The 26744-nt window shown below is 41.3% G+C and overlaps 1 protein-coding gene across 1 annotated transcript in view; it reads left to right on the top strand.

Annotated features, from left to right (window-relative positions):
- Nucleotides 1–17160: 17160 nt before the first annotated feature.
- The window catches only part of efna5b (ephrin-A5b), a 93840-nt gene continuing 84256 nt past the window's right edge, over nucleotides 17161–26744 (top strand). Inside the window, exon 1 of the mRNA XM_022200621.2 lies at nucleotides 17161–18412. Within this exon, the coding sequence (XP_022056313.1) occupies nucleotides 18288–18412 (125 nt within the window). The 5' untranslated portion in view covers nucleotides 17161–18287. The remainder of the gene's footprint in view (nucleotides 18413–26744) is intronic.

Genomic DNA, 26744 nt, shown 5'->3' on the forward strand with positions numbered 1-26744 from the left:
TCCAGCATTTCCATTAAAGCCAACATCTTCTATCATGTTGCAGCTGATTAATTTGGATGTATGAAAACTCAGCCCCTCTCCCAGATGCTGAAATATATCATTCGCATGTCCTCACTTCTCCTCCTCCAATTTTGCTTAATGGAAACAGAAAAAGTATTTTTTTCCAAGTTAATCTAATGAGACTTAAAGCATTAATCTTGAGTATGACAGGAAGCTGCAAGGCTTGTAAATCTTAATCATGCTGCCTCCATAAATGTTACGGATGTAGACATCTGAAACATTCAACTAATCAAGGATGAGAACACTGTTGGTTACTCAGGACTGCACTTATTAGATCCTAACTACAAGTCAAGGAAATTTAAAACCAAGTCAGTACCAGGAGGTGCAGAGGCTGATGTCTGAATGGTCTGACCGGTATATAGCTTTATATAATTTGTAATTGTTCTATTTAGAATAAAATAATCTTCAATAATAAATTATAAACGTCAAGATATTCAAGGGTCGATTTGCAGAAAGCAAAAAAGTATTCTCAACATCCCCACTGTAATGAATCTGAACTCCCTAAGACTGCTTATTGCTTAAACAGATGTTAATCACTTAATCAGATAAGAGACTGTGGTTTATGAAGTTTAATATATGGAGATACACACGTTCACATGCAGACGTGCTGAGTGATGCAGCGGGGAAGGCTGATTAATAAGTTGGGATACGATGCAATCTCCATCTTTATTAAGACGTTGAAAGACGTAAGACGTTAAGCCACACACACACACGCAGTCACACACCTGACTGAGGGAATTTGCTTCATGAATGACCACATGGAAATATCAGAATGAAGAAAGGTAACAGGAGGATTTAACTGCTGTGGAATATGATAAGACGTGAGGACGAAATGGTTGTGCAAAAGTGTACAAACATGACTTTAAATAAACAGTAAAAATAACTGCAAAAGGTGGTGTGCAGGGAGCTGAGGAGCATGAGGGAGAAGATGCAGGGAAGGACTGTTTTTGGCCCAAGAATAATGGACAAAATGAGTGCAGATGGAAGAGGCAGATGGTTTCATTTGTGATGGGCAGCCCAGGGCTGCCATGGTGCTTGATGGGTAATGGATATTACTCCATGGAGCCCATGGCCCTTCCTGAGGATTATGGCACGATGTCAGTCACATGCTGATAGAGGACCAGTTTAGCATGTGATCTTTTAATTGTCCAGGTTAGGATTTAGTGAGTCATTTGATCCTACTTCTGTGCCCAAAGGGTAAAACCTGCCTGTCTGCACTGGACAACCCATTTGTAGATTAAATAATGTTATTTTGTATACAAAAATATGTTATTCATCTTTCCATGAACCTAACATTCTATCAAATTAATTTATTTGACTACTTATCTATCTAGTTCCATGTCAGGCAGTGTGTAATTTATTTCTTGTTGTTGGCTAAATCCAGAAAATGTGGGTCACAGTGGGTAAACTTCTGATGTTCCAGCTTGCAATTTGAATGTTCTGTGGGTTAAATCTGGATAAGAGAGATGGGAAAACTGCAACAATAACAGGAAACATAAGGAAATAACTGTATATGGCAGCATTGGCCAAGACAAACAAGCAAGATCAGCTCTCCAAGATACTTGGATAAATGGACAAAATTAGCAGACAGATGTGGACAAGATAAGGTCAGGCAGATTTCATTTTCTCTTCCCCTTGAAACCGTGATGATGTTTGTATGAGAAAACTGTCTCGGTATCTTATTTTTGAAGTATACGTGGCATCAGGCTGTTTGGATCCCTTAATCGAAAGTGCAGATAAACCTTTGGGCGTATCTTTCTTTGATACAAGAAGTAACTAAACCCATTCATCACTTCTGTAAACGGCACAAAAGGACAGTGAAAACAGAGCCGCAGAAATTCCCAAAATGGAGGGTGATTGTGTATTCAAGGCTAGGTTGGAATTATCTTCATCCCCAAATCACAGGATTATCAGGCCACATCTGGTGGCCATTGACTGGCTGCATATGTTCTAATCATGATGTGAAGAGTAATTACTGTTATGGAGCTTTGTGAATGTGTGAAGGAAAGACAGCAAGGGCACGTTTTTTTGTTTTTTTTAAAGAAAGCTTCACATTCCAGAGGGGCAGTTGAAAGAGTCAAGAGTGACAGATCTTTGGAAATGTCACCCGAAAAATGTCTCACGATGCCCACATAATAGGAAACAGAAGGAACGTGTGTGTGTGTGTGTCTTTCTGTCTTCTTTTGTGTGAGTGTGAGTTAGTGTGTGTGGAGACTCACTGTTGCTGAAACCTGTTGTTTTTACTCTACATATTGCTTTGATTCTGCATATGTGTGCAGTCTTGTTTGTGGTGTCTGTGTGGCTGCAGCTGTACATGAGGGTGTGCGGGTGATAAGGTAATGGAGTAAGTGTGATGAAGTGAGTGTGTTAAGGTTTGCTTTTTTATTATGCGTGCAGGTTTAATGTATGAACTGAGTAACAGAGTTTGCATATACAGTACGTGTGAGTGGGTTTTTGCTGCTCTGTTGCTGTTATTTATTATGGCAGTATGAACAGGCTAGTCTCCAGGTCCATCTTAAGGTTTCAATTTCAAAATAAAAGCTGTAAATACTGCAGATGTATTGCTCTGAAATGAATTTAAAGCTCTCCTCTCCTCTCCTCTCTTCCCATAGACAATCCAGCAATTTGCCTTAATCCATATTGACTGCTTTTCAATGACCTCACTCCATAGGGTCCAGGACTGAGGATTTACTCTGAGACAGCCAATCTAAACAACCTGATTTAACGTCTTTTCCTCAGTATGACTGTGTGTGCAAGACAAAGAAAGACAGAGAGGTAGAAGTAAGTTAGGGATAGTAGATGTAGAAAATGTGGCAGAGCAGCCTATTTGTGCTTAAGTAAAGCTTTTCACTCTCGGTCTTTGACATGATGAATGGGACAAAGATGTAAAGTCAGAGATAAACCAAAGCCCCGGTGACTCCTCGGGAGCCCCACAGTCAAGCCATAAAAGCCTGCTTGCTTCACAACCAATCGTTAGCTCCATACATGCAGGCCGGTCAATGCAACCGTGCACATATATTTTAACAGCAGGTTCAATTGCTGAAGCGGTGGGGCGGGTAGCTAAGGGTGGTGGAGGTTATAAAGTCAGTCACTTGCAGCTAAACCACTCACTCACCCAAACAGACAGTCAGACAATGAGGAGGAAATCGTGAAAGTGTTTCCTTGCTCTCTTGCTAATTGTCTCTAGCCGACAGACAGTCTCCCATCATTTAGTCGGTGAACATGTGCATGTATTTGCTGTTTGCTCCTGTCTACGTTAGTGCACAATTTGGGGGATGCGTGCATATATAAATACACGTCTGAGTGTGTATGTGCTGATTGCAGTCGGGCTCTGAGCATTTCATGTGTATAAGTTGTACCACCAGCTGGGTCAATTTCTGTCTCTTTGCTTAATTAATGGTTTGCTTCTGGCACCACTGTGCAGAGAGCTCCACTCTGTCTGCTCCTGCAGCTTTTGCACTATCTGCACTGTGTACACACAAACAATATATCCCTCTGACATGCACACATACCCCAACAGGTGCACAGACGCAGGTTGGAAAGAATAGAAGAGAGTAAACAACAGCAGCAATGCATCTTTCACACTGGTTTTTGTGCTCATCCAGAAAAAAGTCTCTAAAAATAAAGACAAAGGATAGGTGACTATAAATTAAACCTATATGTTTTTGCGTTGCAGAAGGTAGGAAGTGTGTCAGGCTGTGTGAATCAAACTGTTTAAATGTTTTCTAATAGACAAGCCCCAGGAAGAACACGGTGACACCGTGAAATAAGTATGTGAAAAATCTGACTTTAAAGCCATTTTTAAGGACTTGGATCACACCCTTCCTTGTGATTTAGTGTTTTTCCTCTAACAACCTTCCCTCTTTTTCTAACCTCCTGCCCTTGGTTGTTGATCTGCCAAAACAATGACCTCTCCACCCCTCGTCAATCTGTCCTCTGCTATTCACACAGAGCCCTGTGATGCGGATGCAGCCGTTGTTGGGGTATTCATGCATTCTGCCCTTGTAAGAGGAAAGCATCTGATTCATCATGACTGCAGAGAGCACCGGAGATCCCGTTCAGGGTGCTGCTCTTTTTCCCCATGCAGCGTTATTAAGATGCATATGTTTAATTTATGATCGGAAACTTTCAAAGGGGATCTGTTGTCTCAGGATCAAGCTTTGTCCATATCTTCCATACACATTGCCTCATTCGCTGTCGCTCTGCATTTTCTTATCCCCTTTATCTTGCGAGTGCTGGCATGCCATAGTAGACCCTTGAAGAGAGTATACCCACATGCATGCTAACACACACACGCATTCCTGTAGAGCAAGCACTTGTGAATGGAACAGTCACACAAGGATTGCAGGCTCTCGGAGCACCAGGAGGAAAATCCACAGCTGATTCCAGTTAATACCAGAAAAACAACATTTGACGTGGCGTGTCTGATGTGCCATTGTTCCACAGGCACAGAGAGCCTATCTGAAATATATCCTGTGTCAAGTCTATAATGGAACAGGCGATAACTCTCTCAGGTTTGTCAGCCTGCGAGGTGTCTACATGGCTCTAGCCAGGGAAATAATGAGAGAAGAGCCGACAATGTATAAAATAAAACAACAGATAACCGATTGTAATAGATAGTGGTAATACTGTGACTGGGGATTAGCGCTCAGCAGTAATGAAAATGTATGTGTTTTAATAAAATTTAGCATAGCAGCTGTAGTTCTGAGAAAAACTAGGTCGAAAACTTATATTTTCTGTTGAACAAGCCCTCCAAATTGAACGATGGGACTGGCTGTATGAACATTTTTCTGACCTGCCATCACCACTACCAGGACAATGTTGTTTCTTGTGAGTATTTTTGGATTCTGTAGTTAATAGTTGGCAGACAAATGCCTTTTTCAAAGGACTGTGAGCCGAGCTTGAGCAACCGCACCTAAGTTGGGGTGAAGGGTTGCCCACAGTACAGCATGACAAGTTTTGCTAATGAGCCATTTCACAATAAAAGCCTCCTGCTATGTCACTGGTGGATAGCATAGCCTGCTTGCTGTTTTGCCCATAAATTGGCCAATAATGATAGCTAATGTCTTCTGTGCAGTATGACACAATTAAAATGCAGAAAAATCATAAAAAATCGTTTACATACTACAGATAATTTAATACTTACAACTTACAAATCATTTCCATACTTTTCTCCTATCTGCTCTCTGTTAACACAACCTGCATTTCAGCCCAGTTCAGTCAAAAAGTCCTTGAATTTTTATGTGACTGCTGGTTGCAGCTGAGTCACTAATGCCTTCACAGCTATGCTAAGGAATGTAGAGGTGTTTGTTTTTAGCAGAATCTATTTAGTCCACAAATTTTACTTTTGGGCAAATTTTAAATGAGAATAAAGCGATTTTGAAGAAACAATACAATTTTAAGCTGCAGTTTGGTTAATTTTGCAGATGGAATGGTATTGTACAGATGAGAAATTCAAGGATGATCTGAATGTTGAAATTCCTATGATTCTTGCTGTTTTGTTTTCTTTTTTCTTTTTTTTCTTACAGTTTCTGGCTTCAATAAATGGCGTAACTTGGTTATTCTTTTTAAAGATAATATGTCTTTCATTTGTGAGTTTTGGGGTCTGGGGGTTAACATGAAAACACAAAAGCTCTTTTTTTTTGGCAAGGACAGTCTTTTCATTTCAGAAATGTCACAGCAACAGTGACTGATTAAAAACAAAAGGCTTAACACCTACTTTTACTTCTAAGATTCTGAAATAGTAGAACAGAACCCACATGAATATGTGACACAACTGAAGTGAATAATGACCCCATTACTGTTTCATATATGTTGCTGTAAATTACCAGCTACCACACAACATGTACTTCTGAGACAAATGTTAAAAAGTCACAGTGTTATTTGCATAATTAATTGTCTTGTTTCCTGGGGTAGGCAGCTGATCTCTCTCTCCTTAACCTCCTTTCCTCTCCCACACTCTCTCCCTCCTCTTCTCTTCACCACAGGGCCTCCAGGCCTGCAGTGGTGTGCAAATCCATTGGAGAGCTGTCATTGCTGCCTGTGTTCCTGCTTCACCAGTGGCAGGTGGTCTCATGTCCCGCCTGGGGCAAGGAAGTGAGAGAGGGAGAAGGAAATGGAGAAGCAGAGAGGAAGAAGGAGAGAGACAGAGAGGGAGAGAGGCCAGTGAGATATTGCTAAATGTACTTAGTTAATGGGTGGCAGATAGAGAGCAAATCGAGACTCGCTTGTGCTCATTCATCTTTGAAAATGATTCATCCGTCTCCTTTCATCGCCGTTTTTCCTTAGGATGTGAGACTGATTGACATGAGGGGAGATCTGTTTTGTTTTACTACTGCTTAGACATGACCCATGTCATGGCTGATGTGAGCCTCCTTTGCTCACCACATATTTAGTGTAGCACATGTTACATTTCTAGCCCCAGGCGAACATGATGGGATACAAAAATGCGCGCTATGCTGTCCTGCATGAACTTGTAAACTACATGAAACACTTGTGTGAGGAAATGTATCATCTGGACTGTGACAATGTTATGTTTCATGGTCTTTAAAATTATTACTGTCATTTTTCTTCTGGATCACAAGAGACAAGAGTAATACAAGTAATTTAATGAGCCTTTGTCTCGGTCCAAGACATTACCTTGTCATCTGGATTCTTTGATGGAAATGTTAAATATCCTGTGGCCCCTGACCTCAGAAAAAAGATTGTGATGGACACCAGATGTGCTTTAATGGAAGCATATTTGCCGTCATATGTATGCAGTATTTTGCAAACTGTGATACATAAAAAAGTCTGAATTTCTACTCTGCCTCCAGTTTTCTTTACCCATCTTCCATCCTTTTTTATCCTACCCCAGCAGTGGTCTTATGCATGGGCCTCATGCGAGGAAACACAAGGTAACAATACCGTCAGGCTTGTCAGTGCATTATCTGTCCCACCACTGAGCTGCTCTCACAGTGGTTTACCCAAGGGGTTGGGAGTGTTTGATGAGGCAGGGGAGAAAGGTAAAGATTCAGAACAGAGAGAAGCAGAGTTGCATTATCATCCCTGTTTCCCCAGGGGTTGATAATTAGCAGGCACCACAACTATTGATAACTGTCGCTGGAGTTGCCAGCTGCAGCAACACTTGAATCATTGCTTTTAACTATTGCTAAAGGAGTCAGAGGAGATAAAAGGAAAACAAACTTTTATTTGTGGCTGCGTGTTTTTTACTGAAAAATACAATCAACACTTAGTTTTAAACTTAAACTTTATTTTTGAATGAAAGGTGCTATATGTTTACTGCTGTCTCAGTTGGCATTTGCATAAATGTCTGAAACTCTGTAATTATAACATGACTGTCTGATTTTTAATCATATTTTAATCACATTTTTAGTCATTCTAGTGTTTGACTGAACAACAAAATTAATTCAAAGCACATCATAAGAGACTGTTTATGATGCAAATGATTTGGTTGGAAAGTTGCTGATTGGCACGGTGGCCCCTTAGGCAACAACATCCATTTCAGAGGCGGGTGAAAGACCTCTCTCTATCTGATAGATCTCTCTCTCTCCCTTTCTCTATGCTAAAACATCTCAGTAGAGGCCGGGCCTGCTTGGCCTCTCTGTCAGCAAATGTCACTGCTAATTATGACAGGCTCCTTGTTCCCTAACAAGTCAGCGTCGGTGTAGTTAGGTCTGTTTGACTGGGTTCTACAGATGAATTGGGCTTCAATGACCCCTGTGCTCCTAGGGGGTGCTGTATGAAGGTAATTGCTCCAATATCCTGAGCTGCAGGGATATGTAGTGCTGACAAGTTGGTATTAGTCAAATATGGCGGTTCAGAGGGTGGCTCTGTCTTCTGTGGCCTGCTGGCTAGCAGGTGTGGGAGTCTGGAGGGTGGAGGTGTAACATTGATACTTATCACACAGGGATAGTCAGCTTGTGTGATATGACTGTTTCCATGTGACTTGCTCAACTTTAGGGAGTGATTCTTGCACAAAAAAACACACCAAAGCCTCTGCTAAAACAGCCAAATGTAAAACATATTTTCTCACTTACTTACATAGAGGTAAATCATGTTTTATGTGATTTGGGTGATGTGACCCTTTGATACCTCACATTTGGAACAATGTGTGAGTTGTCTTGGCTTCCCTGCTGCCATGACACTTGAGGACAACAAATATGTGCGTTCCTCTGGTACTAATCATTCTAATTAAAGTGTGACACTGTTGTAATATGAGGCCAGTGCTGTGATTATATCAGAATGGCAGTGACATTATTTTTCTGTTTAAGAAGTGCTGATCCGCTTTTGAGCACGGCCTTGCTTTGGATTGTACTTTGTTTTTTCTTGAAGTCACAGTGATTGATGTCACAATTGGGGAAAGTTGAGTGACCTCACATTTCCCTGGATCATATCATTGGACAGGGCGCTGAATGATTACATCATATTTCATGAAGAACTGAGAAGAAAATTGATGACATCACAACACAGGTGTGATGAGCGTCACTCCTGAAACAGAAAGTCATAATTCAAAGCGAGAGGCCAGAGCCATGGATGGCTGTGTGTGTTTCTACAAGAAGAATGCGAGCTGCACGGACTCATTTTTACTGCATCTGCATCATTCCAGACAATGCCAACACCCAATAATGCGCTTTCTCATTTTCTTATCAGATGTAATTACACGAGACATTTTCTGTCCAGGAAAAACACAACCTGAAGGTTTCCATCCCATCATTTCCAGAGGCTGTTTTATTTCATGTCTCTGATTCTTGCCTGTGATTATGCATGTGTGATTGTGTTTTAGTGTGCACAAGCATGAATCTGTGCAGCGTGTCATTGTAATGAGTTTGTGTGACTGTATGTGCATGTGTGTGTTGTGTTTCCTGCTAGTTGCTTGCAAATGTGTGCACATACAACGGGCAGGAAATTAGATGTGAGTTTACCACGAGCTCTTGTGTGTCCTTTATCCCTTCCGTTAAAAGAAAAAAAAAAAAAGCAAATTAAGAACATGAGAAGGAAATGGTCTATCTCAGTGACTGAGTGATATCTGGAGAGGGAGTATTACTGTGGCGTCAGGGAGGATGTGAAACATTCTCACACTCACACAGATAGCCAAGGATGTATGACTGACACATTGGGGCCAAGATTCACTCACAAATTCGCATGAAATGACATTATATTGTTGGAGTTTGATGTTTATAATAACACCTCTGGAAAGAAAATGCACTGTATATGAAAATGGATGCCCTGTAGATGGAAATATTCTTGCATATGCAATGTGCATAGCAAGTACCTACTCATAAATACCGCAGGGCAAATCTCTTTGTCAATAGCTTGTCAGTGATACTGTCCATAGCAATTGTATTTCTCATTATCAGGTATTCCTGTTGGGAGAAAATCATCTTAATTTGATCAGTGTCATAAGCCCTCTTGCAAGCTTGGATCTCAGCTTATCCTTTTATATGTGGAATTACAAATGGCCCGATTATAAAACTTTCCACAATGGCAGTTGGAATTAGCAGGCTAAGCATACACTAATGCTATTGTATCCTCATCAATGATGTATAGCTGAGCTCTTCAGTGGTGGCCTTTTCCACAGAGCAGCACCCGCCAGAGAACGATCAGGAAGAACAGACAGAAGCTGAGAAAGTACAGCTTGAAAAGAGAATCAACTGGTATTAATAAGAGATTAATGTTGCTTGGCTTGAACTGACACGCGGCACTATTATTTTGCTCCTTCGCTTTGAACAAGTCTGGCTATTAGCTTTGTCCTGGGCCTATGAATCTATATTTTCTTTCGACAGAAGAGTCATAAAGGGACAGTGGAACATCAATTTCTTCCTGGTACTTCAAAGAGAGACGTGAGGCCCCAAAGAGCCGAATGACTGCTGTGTTGCACACTGTAGCCAGGGATATCAAAGGCTTTTTTACATTCATTGCTGTAATGAAAGAGCAGAGAGAGCACAAAAGAGGACTCGATAGTTGTCCACCCTCTCTCCTCCCAGCTTTTTGGGCATGATTGTATGTAAGTATTAGTCAGAGCTGAGGATAGCCTCTCCAAATTGAGACCCTTATTGCAGAAGCCAGCTGAAGCACCATTCACATTAGGGAAGGGACAATGTGCTCATAATATCTATATCAGCGGTGTCCTGTCTTAATTCACTTTTATTACATCCATTCATAATGCTCTCATAATGATGAGATGGATCCCAGCCAAGGGATTTTCACAGTGTCACCTTTATTATAGCATACTGTGATTTGTCATTTGCTACTCTACAGGTCCCTATAATGAGGATAAGTTAGACTTCTCTGAATTAAATCTAAGGATAAAATGCCACCATGCTATGTATTCTTTATCATTAACCCTGTATTTGCCCACTGGAAGGAATACACTTCAGGATAATAAATGGAAAGTCTTTGGTTTAAAACAGCAAGGAAAATAAAGAAAAACCCCAATACAGTTGTAGCTAATGTTTCCCTTAAATTTGAACACATACACACATTCATGGGAGTGCACAAAAGTACACATTCTTAGTGTGAAAGTTGCGCACATGTGCACACACAAGAGTTATATACTTTGTTTCTCAGCGAAGTAGAGAACACAACACACAGCTGGAGCTGATGTCATTAGTGCACGGTGTGATAAAATATCACACAACATCATGCATCACGCACAGACATAAAGAAACAAACTGTTTTGTTGCAGGCCAAATAAACATTTATACTACTGGGGCAGGGGGCTGTTTGTGATTTTCCTCTGTGTATACGGGCTCGTTCATTTAACTGTGAGCCGAATGGGAGGAAGGAAAATAGCAGACAGCATTACTGTAGCTCTGCTGAAAAACTTGGTGTAGTTCAGACATAAAACAGCTGTTTTCACACCAGTGTTGCTTGATAATGTCCAGCTGAAGGATGAAGAATGTTCTTATTAGTTCTTTATCAGCTGATGGTATGTCCCAAAGCCCTGGAGACACAAGCCCGTGTGGACATTCTCATTCATCCAAGGAAAGTAAAACCGCTTTTTGGAATATTGCTTTGAGATAAGAAACAAGACTTATAAAGTTAAACTCCCTCTGAAACATATGTGATTGATACACAGATAAGTGTATGAATCATTTATGTGCATGCACATACATATAGTCTCCAACATTCCTTATAGACGTGCAATCTCAAGTCAAAGAAAGTCTGTACAGTAAATCATCAGAGTTGCAGTTTTTAGGAAACTGTATCATCTTCACCTTCTTACAGAAACTATAGTCAGAAGATCAGTGCCATATGCACAGAAAAATGCCAGCTCCTTATTAGCTTAGCTTAGTACAAAGACTGGACACAATAAAACAGTAAGCTTGGCTCCATCCTAAGGTAACAATTTACCTGGCATTGCATTTTTGGTCAAGAAATTACCTGGCGTGTAATCCCCTTAAAATGTTTAGTTTTTGTAGAGATTAAACAACCAAGATATACAATATGTGCCAATTAGTGAACTTTAAAGGTGCTTGTTGGCTTATTTTGTTACTGTTGGACAGAGCCAGGCTGTTTCCTCTGCCTCCAGTGTTTGTGCCAAGCTAAGCTTACTGATGGCTGCTGGCAATGGCCTCATATCTATCGATTGAACTTCTCCTCTAATTCTTGGCAAGAACATAAATACGCATATAACCTTTAAACCCACACTCTCATCCTCAACCCTGCATAGCTTAAACATTAAACGGAACAGTTAACATAGTCATTTAAATTTTGTCCAAACTGAGGGTGGATGCTTTTTGTTTTAAAGTGTCTCGTACTGTCATTGTTGGTTTCTTTCAAATTCTCACTCCAGATATTAACTAAACCCCTAAAACGTAATCTCAGTGTAGCAAAATCATATATATATATATATAATATATATATGATTATATGTACCCTATAATATATATATATGATTATATATTATATATATTTGCACATGCCTCTGGAATGTGCAAATGTATGAAGTCCAGCCTCTTTTTCACACACACAGTTCACCTACTCTCTGCTCAAATACTTCAAAACTACTCAATGCTACATCATGGCAAGTGGTTATGTTTGAGTAATTAAGACATACAAGCTCTCTGGCGAGTAATCTGCATACGCCTGCATAGTGTAAATTACTTTTATTACTTAAAATCCCTTGAATTTTGCTACACTTGCTTCTTTTTTGTCTTGTGACTCTTCCTCTTGACTGACTTGCAACATTTGATTTTTTAAAGATCGAATTCTCCTTCTTTAAAAATGTTCCTACTTGTCAGCATTTAATGTTATACACACAAATACCACATCACATTCCTTGTATGTGGAGACCTCTTTAGCAGTAAAATTGACTCTGATTCTCATTCTAATTGAACCGCAAACCGATTCCAAAGAAGAATAATTATTCAGAAAGTCCCACCCGGCAAGCTAACAGGATTGTTTCCTTATGTTTATGACAAGTGAAACCGTGTAAGCCTGAATGTGTGCTTTTGAGACTGCTTGTTTCACTCACAGTGTGTCTTCCGGTGTATAAAAAAGCACCATATGGACATTTTTAAGAGCAAAGAAGCTTGATATTCACCAGAGGTGGTCTTTAACGATGATCGTTGCCTTTCCTAAACGTCATCCAAATAGCTTTATTCGCCTTAATGTAACCAAATCTCAACCAAAGAAATGGTGGATCAGAAAAATACAAATCATTGTCCTACCAGTAACATCTGTTTAAAACCATTTTGTTTTTAAGATATGAATCCAAATCCTCACATAATCTGAAGAGAATTTGCAACATGTTCTATTCTAATGCGGACATGTGCTTCTAGTAAGCATACCCACACACATTAGTACACAAACACACAAACTTCTTTCTTTCTTCATCACAATCTTGTGTAACACAGACAAGCCATCGCTTCTGCAGGTTCCCCACTTTCCCTCTATGAATAGAGGGACCTTAGCTGTCCCTATTGAAAAGCTGATTCCTCACTGAATAGGAAGCCCTTGTACTTACATCGCTCTGTCTACTGCACTGATTGTGTACTAATGGCAACATCAGTCCCCATCTGGTGTCCATCATTGGGATTCAGGGCAGGGCCCGTCCCAGCAGATACATCCGATTAGTCCATCTCATCGATTTGTGCTGGCTCGTCATGACTTAGTCAACCCAAGGTGTCTCTTCTATGACATGCTGTCTCCTTGTGATTTAGTTTGCCAACACTCTAAGTGCATTGAGTGTGACAATAAAATCTTTAATCTAATATGCATCCTAAAGAGGGAAGTGGTGGAGAATAAAGAGAGAGTGAGGGAGCGAGACGGAGGAGGGAGGTAATGTTCTCGATGAGCTCAGATGTAATGAGAAAGGTTTGTGTCAAGTTTATTGATATGTACAGGATACAGATCCTCAAGTTTTGAATGCTGCACTTTCTTTTTAATCCTGACTGATAATTCAGGTGCACCATATGGTATTAAATGGTTTGTCAATCTGTCTTCCTAGGTTTAAAATGACAAATTTACACTCTTACCAAGCACTTATTTTTAGCTCTTTATGGAGTATATCTCCTTGTGTATAAAGAGGAACTGTGATCATCATCCTCCAAATAGACATGCCTTTTTTTTTAATCTCATCCCCAAAGAGGTAAAATCCTATTTTCTCCTCATGTGTAACCCAACCTAATCTGCGTTTGCAGTTTAAAGCATATGATAGTGTGAATGGGGTTACAGGGCACGATGCATGCACAGTGCTCTCAGTAATTCTAGCTGACAAGGATCCCATTGCCCGGGCTTGTGAGAGAGCATCATATTTATGGGTGTGTGAGCTGTATATCAATGAGATTTGGAGCTACACTGTCTGAATAGATCATTACACAGATCTCCACTACACTGCTTGATCTACTGTATCCCAATGCTGCTGTGTATCTCTGTAAACAGACATACCATTAGGGAAATGGCATGCCTTGTAATGCATAGTAATGCATTGTAAAAGTGTAGGGATACTTCAAGGAAACTTGATGAGGGAGGATGATTCTTAAAGGTGTCTTGAGAGCATATTTAATGTTTCCTTTTTATGGTTTATGATATAAAAAGCAAGCTATTATACCTAAAAGGTGCCACTTTGTCTGTATCCATTCAGTGGTTTCGTTTTATATCTCTTTTGATGTTAGGATATCTCATCAATAATAAAAGAAATTCATCTAATGGAGGACGCAGAAGATCCTAATTCAGAAATTGTACATTTAGTTTTAATTAAAGTGCATTATTTTGCTGTTGTGACACACCTTTAATAGACAGATAATTTAAGAGAGGTTATGAATGGATTTTTTCCACTTCTAATCTTCATAATTGTTTGCTGGCTACCATGTTGACATCAGACATACATAGCTGTAATCTCATGTCTTTAATATGATTCAGTGTTTCATTGTTAATATGGCAAAAGAGCAGAAACAAATAAAAAAAGTATGAATTGCCCACCCACTCAGTCAGCCTTCTAATCTCACCCTGCTGAAACCACAACTGTGTGAATGCACAGATTACTGTGGCTAGGAGGAGGAAAAAGTCAGGCTTGAAGCCAGACACTTGTCATTTTTGGCCAGAATGACTTCTATATATCAGAGAGAAGCTCTGGATGAAACCAGTTATCCTTTATCAAAAAGGGATTACTAGAATCATGACTGAGATTGAATTGGACAGTAAAACGTCAAAGATAAATAGTGTTTTTAGACTCTTAAGTAAAACTAGAAGATGCTTTGTGCTCATAGGATGTGAAAGCACACAATTTATGGGAGAGAAAAACAAAGGTGTGTAAAGGAGCTTGTCAAATTTTCATCCCTCTCAAGAAAAATGACATGACTTGATGACTGATAGTCCATGATGGTGCTGTTTTCCTCCTCACTAATCAATCAAATAAAAAAAATAAACCAGTGCTTCTTTGAAAATAGAGTTCAAGTCATCTTTGCACCACTCTGCTGGAACATGTGAATGGGGTTGGGGGAAGAAAATGGGCCTGCATGAGAAGTAATCAACGCAGCCCACTATGATATTGACAGCAGGCTAAGGAAGGGATGGGGGGGGGAGCTCTGTTTCCATGCTAGAGAAAATGAAAGCAGCTGGGGGTATACGCTGAGCACACTATAGTCAGACAAACATGCTTGTTATTAAGTGTTTTTTCTTTCTTTTTTTTGCAAGTGAGTTTCTGAGTGTGTATTTGTGGGAGAAAGCGGGAGAAAGACGGGACGCAGCAGGAGAGGAATGCAGTCATGGCTGTAAAGTGGGTGTGAAAACAGCCATGTTCACTGACCTCCAGGCTGACCTCCCCACCCCTCCTCCCATGGTGGCTGATAGTGGTGTCCTCTCTCTATATGTGCGTGTGCGTGTGTGTGTGTGTGTTACAAAAAAAAAAATCTTGAGAAAAAGAAGTGTGCATGTGATAACACTTAGCCGAGTTTGTGCATTGGCTGTGTGTGTGTGTGTGTGTGTGTGTGTGTGTGTGTGTGTGTGTGTGTGTGTGTGTGTGTGTGTGTGTGTGTGTGTGTGTGTGTGTGTGTGTGTTGCAGCCTGAGTGGCCTCCTGTCAGTGTGCTGATAGCTGTAAGTGAATGGCCCTGAGTTTACACTAGTCCAAGAGAAGAGGTCAAGAGGATTATCTTAAAATATTAGCTGCCCTCTTACCCTTTCCCTCCCGTCTCCCCTGCTGTCTCCTTTTTCTCTCTCTCCCCTCCTGTTTTCTTGAAGGCACACACCGCACCTGTTGCACTCAGTAGACGTTTAAGCATTTCGCTTTAACTGTATCACATTTTCTCGACTTTACAAGGACAAAAATATGGATACCAGGTCTGGCGCTAATGTATTTTTGCAGTCATGTAAATGTTACTTATTAGCTGACAGACACATGACAGAAAAATATGATGAGATAAAGACTAAAGAAGTTTAAAAAAAATACTTGATTTGTTTGAAACATCTTTTTTTTAATTTTCAGATTTTGTACATTTAGATCAATAATTCACCTCTAACTATTTTATACTTACATTTCCCCTTTCCCACTCCAGCTACACATTTTCTACTTCTGCTCAAACTACATGAAACAATTCTCTCTCACTTTTACAACACACAAAAAACATGTAGAGATTTGCCCACTTTACATTCCTAAATTTAAAGATGTATATTTTTGAAATAAACAATGCCAACATGGCAATAAATTTACCCTAGGGGTCCTGTAGATCATCCAGACTCTTCACATTACAGTTATTGTCGTTAGATTCTTCCCTCCTTGATGTAGCCCGGCTGCTTACAGTATTTCTTAACGCTTCTATAAATCCTCCCCGTTGAGTATTTGTCTGAGTCTGGGTTCCAGGCTCTAGAAGTTGAATTTGTCCCCCGGCTGAGTCAGTTACTCGCCACTGCGGGGCGTCTGGGCGCTGGAGCTGCGCCTTGAACCCCGTTTTTCAGTCCGCAACAGGCTGCCAGTATCTCCTCCATGCTGCCTGCTGCCTGCATGGCCATCACCTCTCAGCGCTGCGCTATCGGAACGGAGGAGCTGGGAGACATCAGCACCATGTCTGTGCGCCTAAACCTGTGGATCACATGTGACTTTTTCTGGAGTTTAAATGATATATAAGAAGATAAGATGTTACTTTAAAGTAGCAATGCTAAAAAAAAAAAAAAAGATGGATATTATTGAAAAACAAGATTAAAAGTGCAATCATGAGCATGTTTTTAGTTATTTTAATCCTATTTTTGCATTCATGGGATAATTTTGGGATAAAAGATCTACGTCTTGTTTTACCTCAGTATAGGTTTCCTTTTGTTATTTCGAAGAAGAAGAAAAAATAAGTTAAATTAAACTAAGAGAAAGTAACTGAACCCATGATCTTCTCTGGTCCGCTGCGTCCGTTTGCATGTAATTAAATAGCACCGTACGCACTTATCCGTCGGATCTGACAGCGGAGTATCTAAAAGCGGTCCCTGTCCTGCGCACCTCTCCCCCCCTTTTGTCCCCTTCCAGCCTCTACCTTTCCCGTAATTGAATTAGCTCGCTTTTAGGTGGAGGGGGGAGGTGGGTGGGGGGAGGGGAGGAGGAGGAGGGGTTTGGCTTTGTTCGAGTGACGCCCATTCAAATAATTCCAAACCAATGGGACTATCCCCCGCTCCGCCGTAACCAAACCCACTCTCTCAGTTGGCGTCTGGAGCTGCCTGCCTGCCTGCCTGCGCCCTCACCTTCCTGCGTGTCCCGGCGTTTTAAAAATCACAAGAAAGGGGGGAAGACTTTACACGGCACGCACATGGGAGAGCGCAGCATTTTTCTTTTTTTTTTGAATTCCTGCACGATGGCTTATATATGAGGGAGGACACTTGGTGATGCGGACATAAACAAGCGTCTCCACGGACAGAGAGAGAAGCGCATGAGAAAACACAACGCCGTCTGTCCTCTCCCGACAACCGAGAAGGACTCCTCCCCGCCACGGCTGTGACACCACCGGTAAATCGCCGAGGACAAGGATAACAGTCCGATTCTTCTTTTTTTTGTACATTGGAAACGACAGTCTAACGTTGCCATTCATCCGCCACTGACTGTATGGCTTTAAAAAGTTGCCTGGAAAACATGGACATCTGACGTGCGCCTCACATCGTCATTGGACACATTGAGCCCCCCTCTCCTGTTTTTTTTTTCTCCATCACATCTCGGGCTCACTAATCCCCCTCTGCGCTTTCGGTTTGGAGTAAGAATAAGTGTTCAGCAGTTGTCATTTGCCCTGACACCGGCTACATCCAGTAGAGCTCCCTTGTAGAGAGAGAGAGAGATAGAGAAAGAGAGGCAACACTCACTAGCAGAGAAGACGCTGCCTGTTGTGCTGCGCATTTGTGGGCTTTATGCTGATCTCACTGTTTGTGCATTAGAGGGAGAGATATTTTGTCAGCCCACCACGGATTTGTCAGAGCTGACATCCTGCACGAATTAAAAAAAAAAAGCTCCATGATTCATCTGGACTCTCTCGCCCCGCATCCGAGAGAGAAAACACAGTGACGCGGTGTTGGTTCTGTAACTTCACATAACCTGAACAAGTGTCATCCTCCCAAGTGTCACCCTCGAATGGTCGCATCACAGCGCGCTTCTCCACTCGCCTTTTCCATGTTGCATTCGTTTGGCATTCGCAGTTCTGCGCCAGCAACACACGGCCACATGTGAATGAGACTGTCCCGGTTGAAGCGCCCCGTACAACTCGACTGACTGACCGACCGCTGAAGAGGAATACGTGCCGAAGTTTCGCTGTAGTGATGCTGCAATTGGAAATGGTCCTCTTCGTCTGCCTGGTGCTGTTGATGTGTGTTTTTAGCCAGGAGCCCAGCTCCAAAGTAGTGGCCGACCGCTACGCTGTCTTCTGGAACCGGACCAACACCAAGTAAGTGGCCTCACACCGGGCAGGTTTTCACCGCGTCCCTTCTTGCCTCTGCGTGGCTCCGCAGGTTTGCTTGGACCACATCGGTGTTTATTCTCCGCAGTGAGGGCATAATGCCAGTTAGCCGCAGGTACAGGGCTGTAGCTGAGGACTGGAGAAGGAATGTTTAAAAAAAAAAAGACTACTGTGTTTTAATTTCAATACGTGGCTGCTCCCGAACAGCGCGTCCCCCGAGAAACCAGAGATTAAAACCGTACGTAATGAGGCCTGGACGTGAGATTCTCGATCTGCTGTTGCATCGCTTTATCCGCTGTCAGTATTGTCCACATAAGGTCAACACTTTCATTGGGAATTACTCAGTTGTAGGTGCAGGGACCGAGCTGAAAACGGCTGTAAAAAACCCGGAACGTTATCTTGTATTGTTCGGTGAAACCAAGCTGAGTATTTACACGACCCCAGTGTACCCATTAACACCAGAATGCAACCAGTCAGGCTAAACCCCGAACAGGTCAGCACAAATTCGAAAAAAGTCAATTTACCTACAAAATGTGGCGATTCTTTTCCACTCTTTGCTCAACACGTATTGGAAAACTTCACTTGTAGACGAACAGGCCAAACGGATCAGACCTGTGTAGTGTGAGAAAGACAGCTTCTGTGCGTCATTTTCTTTCCATGTTTTCAGTATTTACCTTGCCATGTGACTCTCATACTATATTGAAACCTGTGCTACTAAATGTAAGAATGTAGTGTAAACTAAAATCACCATAATATCTTTTAGGTGCAAAGAGCGATCCGAGCACATCCAAAAGTACTTAGAGGAGAGCTCCACTGACATCACAGAGGCAGGAAAACGACCATTTTAGCAACAAAAACAAATAGAAGGTTGTTGGCCACTTGGAATATTAAGGTGATTTTTGTTCAATTTTAGAGTTTTTAATTCATAAAAGTTCTTTTTCTATGATAGCTAATTCTTGAAGCAGCTCTTGAATCCCTTTTTATATGGAGGAATGGTTTACTTTGAAATTGAGCACATTTTTAAAAATTAATTTTGTTTAAATATTTCTATGTTTTCCAGTCAATATCATACACCTTGTAAGTTTTTTTGTATTTAAAAAAAAGCAGAGTTTTAATGTGTTATATCTGGACCCGTTACATTAAAGCTCACTATGGTACAGTGAAAATTTTTTAAAAATAAACTTAATTAGGGTGTTTTTCAAGCTTGTAGAGAACAAATAACAGATTAATTCGCTAAAATAGACCAAAGAAGACTAACTAGTCCTGGAATATAAAACCTAGTGTTGCATGATGGCGTGAAACTGTGAGAGGTTTCATTCCACTACGTGTATTGAATACTGGTCACTATGGAAGCCTGGAACGTATCCTTTCAAAACTTTTGAAAACTTTCTCCAACAATGTGCAGCTCCCTAAAAATGAACAAAGTTTCCTTTAAATGTGAATGTACCGATATATTTTTTTTCCTATTTTTTCAAATTGGTGGCTTGCTCAGACGCTTAGAGGCACAAAAATAAGATCTACTGTCTCAAAAATATATAAGTGCTCAGTTTATTGTAGATATTGCTGCAGGGATAAAAAGAGGTGGCTTTTCGCTTTTTCATTTATAGTTTAAAAAAAGGATAACTAAGTGTTCAACATTTTATGATTTAACTAAGTATCTGTTAGTGGTGAAGTGAGGATTTCATGTGTTGTTGACTCAAGTTAAAATAAAAGTTTCTCAGACGTGCTACACTCCTCGGGCCAAAAGCCTCAGTACTCGGGCAGCCTTGACTCGACCTCAGTGTACATTGTACACGTTTGTCGAGGCAGCGTTTCCCACTAAAAGTACCTCACGGACTTACACTGTACAGCCTTGTCCCAGGCTTATTAAGTCTAAACGCTGTTGCTGGAGTTTACAGAGATCTTTCACTTAACTGCCAATGGCACTTAGTATTTGTTGAATAAAATCCTCAGCTTACCCTCCAAGTGCGCAAAGCCATTAATAGCACACGCTGAATTTGTTGCACAACTATTTACATTCAGTTTGAAGTTTGGGAAAACATGATTTATTGCTTGAAACAATTAGCGGTCGGGGCTACAGGACGGAGGGCCGACTGTAAGCTCTCTCCTGAAGTCGGGGCCAGCGTAGCGGGGTGTGGAGATCCTCGGCCTGATATACCATCGAGCATGACTGCTGTGGTCTAGGTCCCTGCTCCGACTTACCCCAACTGTTTATTTATGGAGCGCTTTCCTCAACAGAGGCAAACACAATTTTGAGTTAAATCTTGATTTCTGCTGTTGATAGACAGACTTTCATTAGATTTTTTTCCCCCCCCAACAAAAAAGTTTTGACTTGACTGGCTGCTCGGTTAACTTGATACTTTCCAGATGTGCTGACAAGTTTTCTCATTTTCAGTGAAGTAAAAAAAAAGTGTAGTTAGAAAAAAGAGGAAATTTAAGTCCTGTTAATCTCAGATCTGACACAGTAACACTGACCGAGAGAAAACAAGGTGATCCACTCGACTGCATGCATGTTGTGCCTTCTCCTCTCTTTGAGTCCCCAGTAAAATCTAAGAAATAGATAGTTTCCTGAGCCTCATCTGTTTCTGAAGCTCTCAATCGCCTGAGGAAAGGAAACAGGTTTTCACAGAGGCTGTAGTGCTAACACCAGTCACTCTGTTCTACTTACTCTAAATAGAGTTTGCTTGACTCTCGCCCTGCAGGGCTGAGGTAGGAAGCCACTAAGGTAATGTAACAGCAGAGGAAGCAGGCAGGCAGGGAGAGATAGCAAACTCGTCTTATTGATGACTCAGTTAATAAATATTGAGTCCCTTTCCTCGTGCATTACAGTAGAAACCTGGCCGTGGCACTGTAGCATAACTTGCCTGCGTCTGTCTTTGTTCTGAGGCTTCACAGTCACACTGAAAGTACGACCGCTGCAAGAATGTACACTGTGGAACGCCCAGGCACACAAACAGGCACGTCTGAGCCAAAGACACGCTAGTTTACGATAGCAGTAAATTAAACCTAATGTAACTTAAAGGACCATTCTGATGTTTTTTAAATTTTACTTAATTTTATTTTCTAGTTTGACTTTTACATTCTTTGTTATTCACATCTGACCACAGTCATTCAAGGCTTGTTTTACTACCTACAGAAAAATCCATTTGTCGCCATTCTTTTTTTTTTTTTTTTTTTTTTGCCCCATATGAAACTGCAGCTTCCGCAGACTTGCCCAAGCTAGATAATGCCTCACACTAAAGTAGTAGTTTGGTTTTGTCATAAAATCTGTTTTGTTTTTAATTTATAGTACCCAAATTGGATGTTTCACATCAGTGTGTGCAATATGTTATGCTCTGCTTGCTTACTTAATCGCCTGAAATGCACAGAAAGAATTGTTCTGGAGAAAGCCTCAACATAGAAATACTGACTAAAATAGTTTCATTTGTTAACTTTGTCACATCTGTTTGGCTTTTTGGGGGGAGTCTACACTTGATTTCAGATTTAAAATGAAAAATGAGTGTAAAAAGTGACATCAATGAAGTAGAAAACTAAAAAAAATAGTTTGTTGCATGTGGCATTGGAGAAAGTTTGAAGACAAGAAAGTGAAAGAATTCGAAGCTCAAAGAGTCAATTTTACTGTAGTTTGAGTCGCTGGTAAACAAAGCTTACTGGTGGTTTCTCTTATTGCTCACATTGTCATATTGAATCTCAGATGGGGAATTTCTATGTTTAAAATTGAACTTTTGGTCAACATAAAATTAGAATTTCCTCTCCAGTTATCCAGTTGTCTGAATTGGAAGCAAATTGCAGATCAGTGTGGAATACTTTATTAGTTAAGAGTATTATTTGTTGCCAGCAGTGCCACAGTCATTTCTGCTGGGTGTTTGTGTTGTTTGGTGATTTGGTCTGAGGCTGACGGGGGGATTCCTTGCTGTTTCGTTGGCTTCATTCCACCGTTGTCTCTTACAGCAGCAGCGTGAGACCAGAAACTTGTTAACTGCTTTATTATTTGGAATATCACACCTTTATCTCTCTCTCCCTCTTTGACACATCCACTCTTTCTCTTTTAGTTTTCTCTTTTCATGGCTCCGATTTCCTTCGAGATTTTCTCTTAATAGCTTAATTTAGAAGTTTACCACCTTGGCCGTCAAAAACTTATTTTGAGGGGCCCGTTCAGAGAACAGTAAGAAATCCTGAAGTTTCATGTGTCCTTAGAGAGTTTCTTCAGTTTGAAATAACACTTCTCTCTGTGGATTCTGCCCTTCTGCTATTCCGCTGACTGTCTTTGCTCGTGAGCATTTATTCTAATAAGGGGACAGACAGCGGCTCTAATGATGTCTCAGCTGTAGTGCCGAAGAGACGGCCCTTCCCTTCCCTTCCCTTCCATTCTCCTCCTCTGCCCTTTCTTCTTCCCCATATCCCTCTTTGGCTTTCTTCCGTGTTGCCTCTCGGCTCTCTGCTGCCTCTCCTCGTCCCTTCCTCTCCCTCTCTCTATCTCTTCCTCCCTCCCTCCCTCCTCTCCTCTCTCTTCTTTCCAGGCACAGAAAATGAATGAATACAATTAGATATTTTCGGAGTCCCTCCACGGTTGATGGTGGAGAAAGACACGCAGAGGTCAGGCACACTCTGAGAGGAGCTCAGGGAGAGGTCACACACATACAGCGAGGAATAACGAAGCAGAAAGTTGGCCTGTGAATGACAAACTAGTAACTAGAACTCTCCTTGAAGTGGAAGGTGTTATTAACATAAACAGTTTGATGCGGTTGTGGTCATGCAAATTGCTCAAGGTGATTTGTGTTTTGCTGCACAATTTGTAGCTCAACAAAGATGTTATTCCAGCACACTGCTTTGAGTTGTACTTTTCACATTTGCATTCTTAAAATGCACAGCAACTGAGGTGTACATATATTTATATATAGTTATAGAGTTGTGTCGGTGGTGTCGGCTTGCTTTTGTTGCAGGCATGTCTGTGCCTGTTTTCATGCGCGTGCGTTCGTGTGCATGAGGTCATGTTGGGCTTGTTTCCTTTCCTTCAGACTCACAGATAGCAGAATAATTACATTGTTCTCCTTTTGACTTCTCATTACCTGTCACAGACCAATGGGACCCGAATAAATCTCTTGTCAACCCGTGCCTGAATGTATGTGTGTGTGAATGCTGACCTTACACAAAGGCACATACGCCTCGAGGTGGAAAACTCGTCTTTACGCCCATCTGTCACTAACAGATGTGAAAATTTTATATGCTAATATTATTACGTTCACTTTTATTCATAAAAAATCTGCAAACCTTTAGTTTAAAAACCTAAAAGTTTGTTGCCATTCAACTCTGCCCTGTCCTCCTCATCTTCATTTTTAAACTCCATCTGAGCTGTGTTCTTCTCTCTCCCTCCGTCTCTCTGTCTGACGGCTGATTAGTTCTCGTTAATGACCCCTTGCTCTGTCATTTTTTTATGCCCGTGGCATTGGCAGACGCAGGCAGCGGCCGAGCTGCGGGGACGGCGAATTGGAGGGGGGACACAAAGAGAGCGAGTAATAAACACGGGACCTGACGGAAAACCGGCAAACTGTAATGATGGTGTTGTGTGATATAATACTTTTATTGGGTTTAAATGGCAGTTTGTGTTTTCTCACCAGACCTGTAAATGCACTTTCCATTTAAATGAGATTTTTTTTCTATTAACTAGAAAATGAGCACAGCAGGCAGTAGTCAATGCTTAGTCAATGTGCTTGGCAGAGCAGCTGTTCTTCAGCGCGCAGTGGAAGAGGGGGAGGACTCTTGGCCGTGACCCTTGTAGAGGTGCTATGCGGCGGACAGAAGCAGCCCTGTCGCCGGGGGTGCCTGGTGGTCAGGCTGTAGTCTTGGATATGCTAATCCTGTTGAAGGCAGCCTACAACTGGACAGAAAAGACATTCCCTGTGCGTGCGTGTGTGTGTGTGTGTGTGTGTATATGTGTGTGTATATTTAGATTAATGACTATATTATTTCTAAGCACATTATACTCTTCAGAAGTCTTTTCAAATTCAGACATTTATGTGTTTGAGCTATTTCTGGTGCTTTCTAGTGACCAACTGAATATATATATATATATATATATATATATTAGACTTTTTATTTGCTGAGTTGTTTAAGAAAACACAGCAATGGAAAAACTCATTTTTGCCCATGATTTGATAAATGTTGTGCAGCCCGATTGAGGTAAACAGTACAAAATTAGGACCAAGCGCCTTAAAAATACCAAAGTCCGTTATCCACCTGGATATCTTGTCTGTATCGACAAACGTGGACAATCGTATTGAATGGCGGTTTCATTTCAGTCGCACGTCACCCTCTCTTTACCCAGGCAACCACATTTTAATGTCCAGGTTTTTGTTTCCAGAGTAATCACTCCAAGGTCAGATGGAGTGCTGAAACACTGCTATCAGCTGAACGATCTGTCTTTTAGCCCTCATTCAACCCTTGGCATTCAACCCTTGAGGGAAAATTCTGTATAGCTTTACTTGGAAACAATAAAGTATTAACCAGCTTATGCAACATCCACATGTGCAAAGCCTGATGCAAGACTTATATTCTGGCACAAGAAAGATGAAAATAATGTTTTGTTTGTTGTCTTTGTGCTAGCTGCATGTGTTTGTTTATTCATGGGCTATTTCTTTTCCTCTATCCCTGCTATTCTGTCTTTTTCATTCAAAGTTGTAGAATTTGTTTTGCCAATTTTCCCCCCCTTAAAGTTGCCTTATGCCGCCCCGGTCGAAAGCTGGATATTTACTGTAAACACATTGGTAAATTATTATTGATGGACAAAGTAAAGAGAGAAAAAATACTCGCAAAAGCTTGATTCATTTTAGGAGACCAACAAGCAGGAATACAGGATTATTCCAAGTCCAATAAGCGTTGAATCGTCAATCCAGGAATCTCGCTATTGTGTATTCCAGGTCCTCGTTCATGGCTGAAAATGGCGCTACCATATTCTTCTCCAGGTCCTCTGCGCTCCTCTGTAAGATGGAGGCTTAGAAGCAGCTGTTACTGTAGTAACACTTGGTTGATCTACTGCCCCTGGCCAGAAAGGCGCGCTACTGAGAGAGCTCTGATAGCCTCCTGTGCCCTCTCCTCTCAACTTAATGCATTTCGAGAGTACAATTGAAGTGAAAGCCACACATATTTGGTTGATGTAAACCAGCTCTTTATGCTTTGGTTGATTTGACCTCGTTAAACTCATTTACTGTCAAAGTCATACTGTATTTACAGCAGCTACACGTAAAGGCCAAAACAGCTGATGGGTATAATTTTTTTTTTTGTCACCGCTTACTTTTCAACTGGAAAATGTGACGGGAACGATTGAGACTGTTCGTTTTTTGCCAGACACATTTTCCACAGATAATTCCTTTCATGGTAGGCTGACTTCGGACTGTACGCTGCCGTTTTCCTTATTTAACTTGGGGGGCTGCGGGGGAGTGACTGGATGTTTTTCTAGCTGGGCAGCAGTGTGGAGAATAGATCCCAGAAGAGAACACATCTCTAGCTTGTGAATAAAGACCTAATTGACGGGTTGTAGCCAGTTGTAAATGACTCATGAGGTAATTCGTCTTCACAGACAGACTAAGAAACACACACTGGGACTGCACAGTTGTGTGGTCTGCTTTCCGTTTGGTATTGACACAATCTACTTGGACTATTTCCAGACTTTTGTATCTCTGGAAACACATCTTAGCAATCATAAAGTAGTTCTTCTAGCCTGGGATGTTGCCGTTACCAGTATGTGGTGAATGTCTTTGGGATTGAGTGTTTCTTTGTTCGCACAGTCACAAATAAGTGAAGGAAATTAAGGGGATAGGGTTAATTGATTCCTTGGCCTTGTTTTCATATCAACACCTCTTTTGCAAAGTCCCCCCCTCGCTGTGACAATTATCCACCGACCTACATATAAACAAACAAGCAAACAAACAATGTTGCTTCCACTTTGTTCAGCCTGCGGTTGTAGCGAGACATGCCAATAATAAGCTAGCTGCATTAGCCTGTTTGAATTGACAGTAGGGAAAAATACTAGCAGCCAATGCCCCCCTCCAACGCTGGGCTGCGAGACTGAAAGGCGGCCATTGTTCTGCTCTGTCTGTCCACTCCACATAGCCGGGGCTGAAAGTAATGCATGCGTTCTGAACGGAGCGAGAGAGAGAGCGAGGAGAGAAAAAAAAGGGAGGGCAAAGGAGAGGAGTGAGGGAGAATGGTGTGAATGGCAAGGCGAAAGGGAGAGTGCACAGCTGAAGTTGTAGAGTACGCTTTTGGACAGAAAAAGGGAGGACAGGAGGAGCATAATGCAAGCGCCAGACACGAGGAGAGA

Source organism: Acanthochromis polyacanthus, chromosome 7, assembly GCF_021347895.1.
Source record: "Acanthochromis polyacanthus isolate Apoly-LR-REF ecotype Palm Island chromosome 7, KAUST_Apoly_ChrSc, whole genome shotgun sequence".
In the NCBI taxonomy this organism is placed as follows: domain Eukaryota; kingdom Metazoa; phylum Chordata; class Actinopteri; family Pomacentridae; genus Acanthochromis; species Acanthochromis polyacanthus.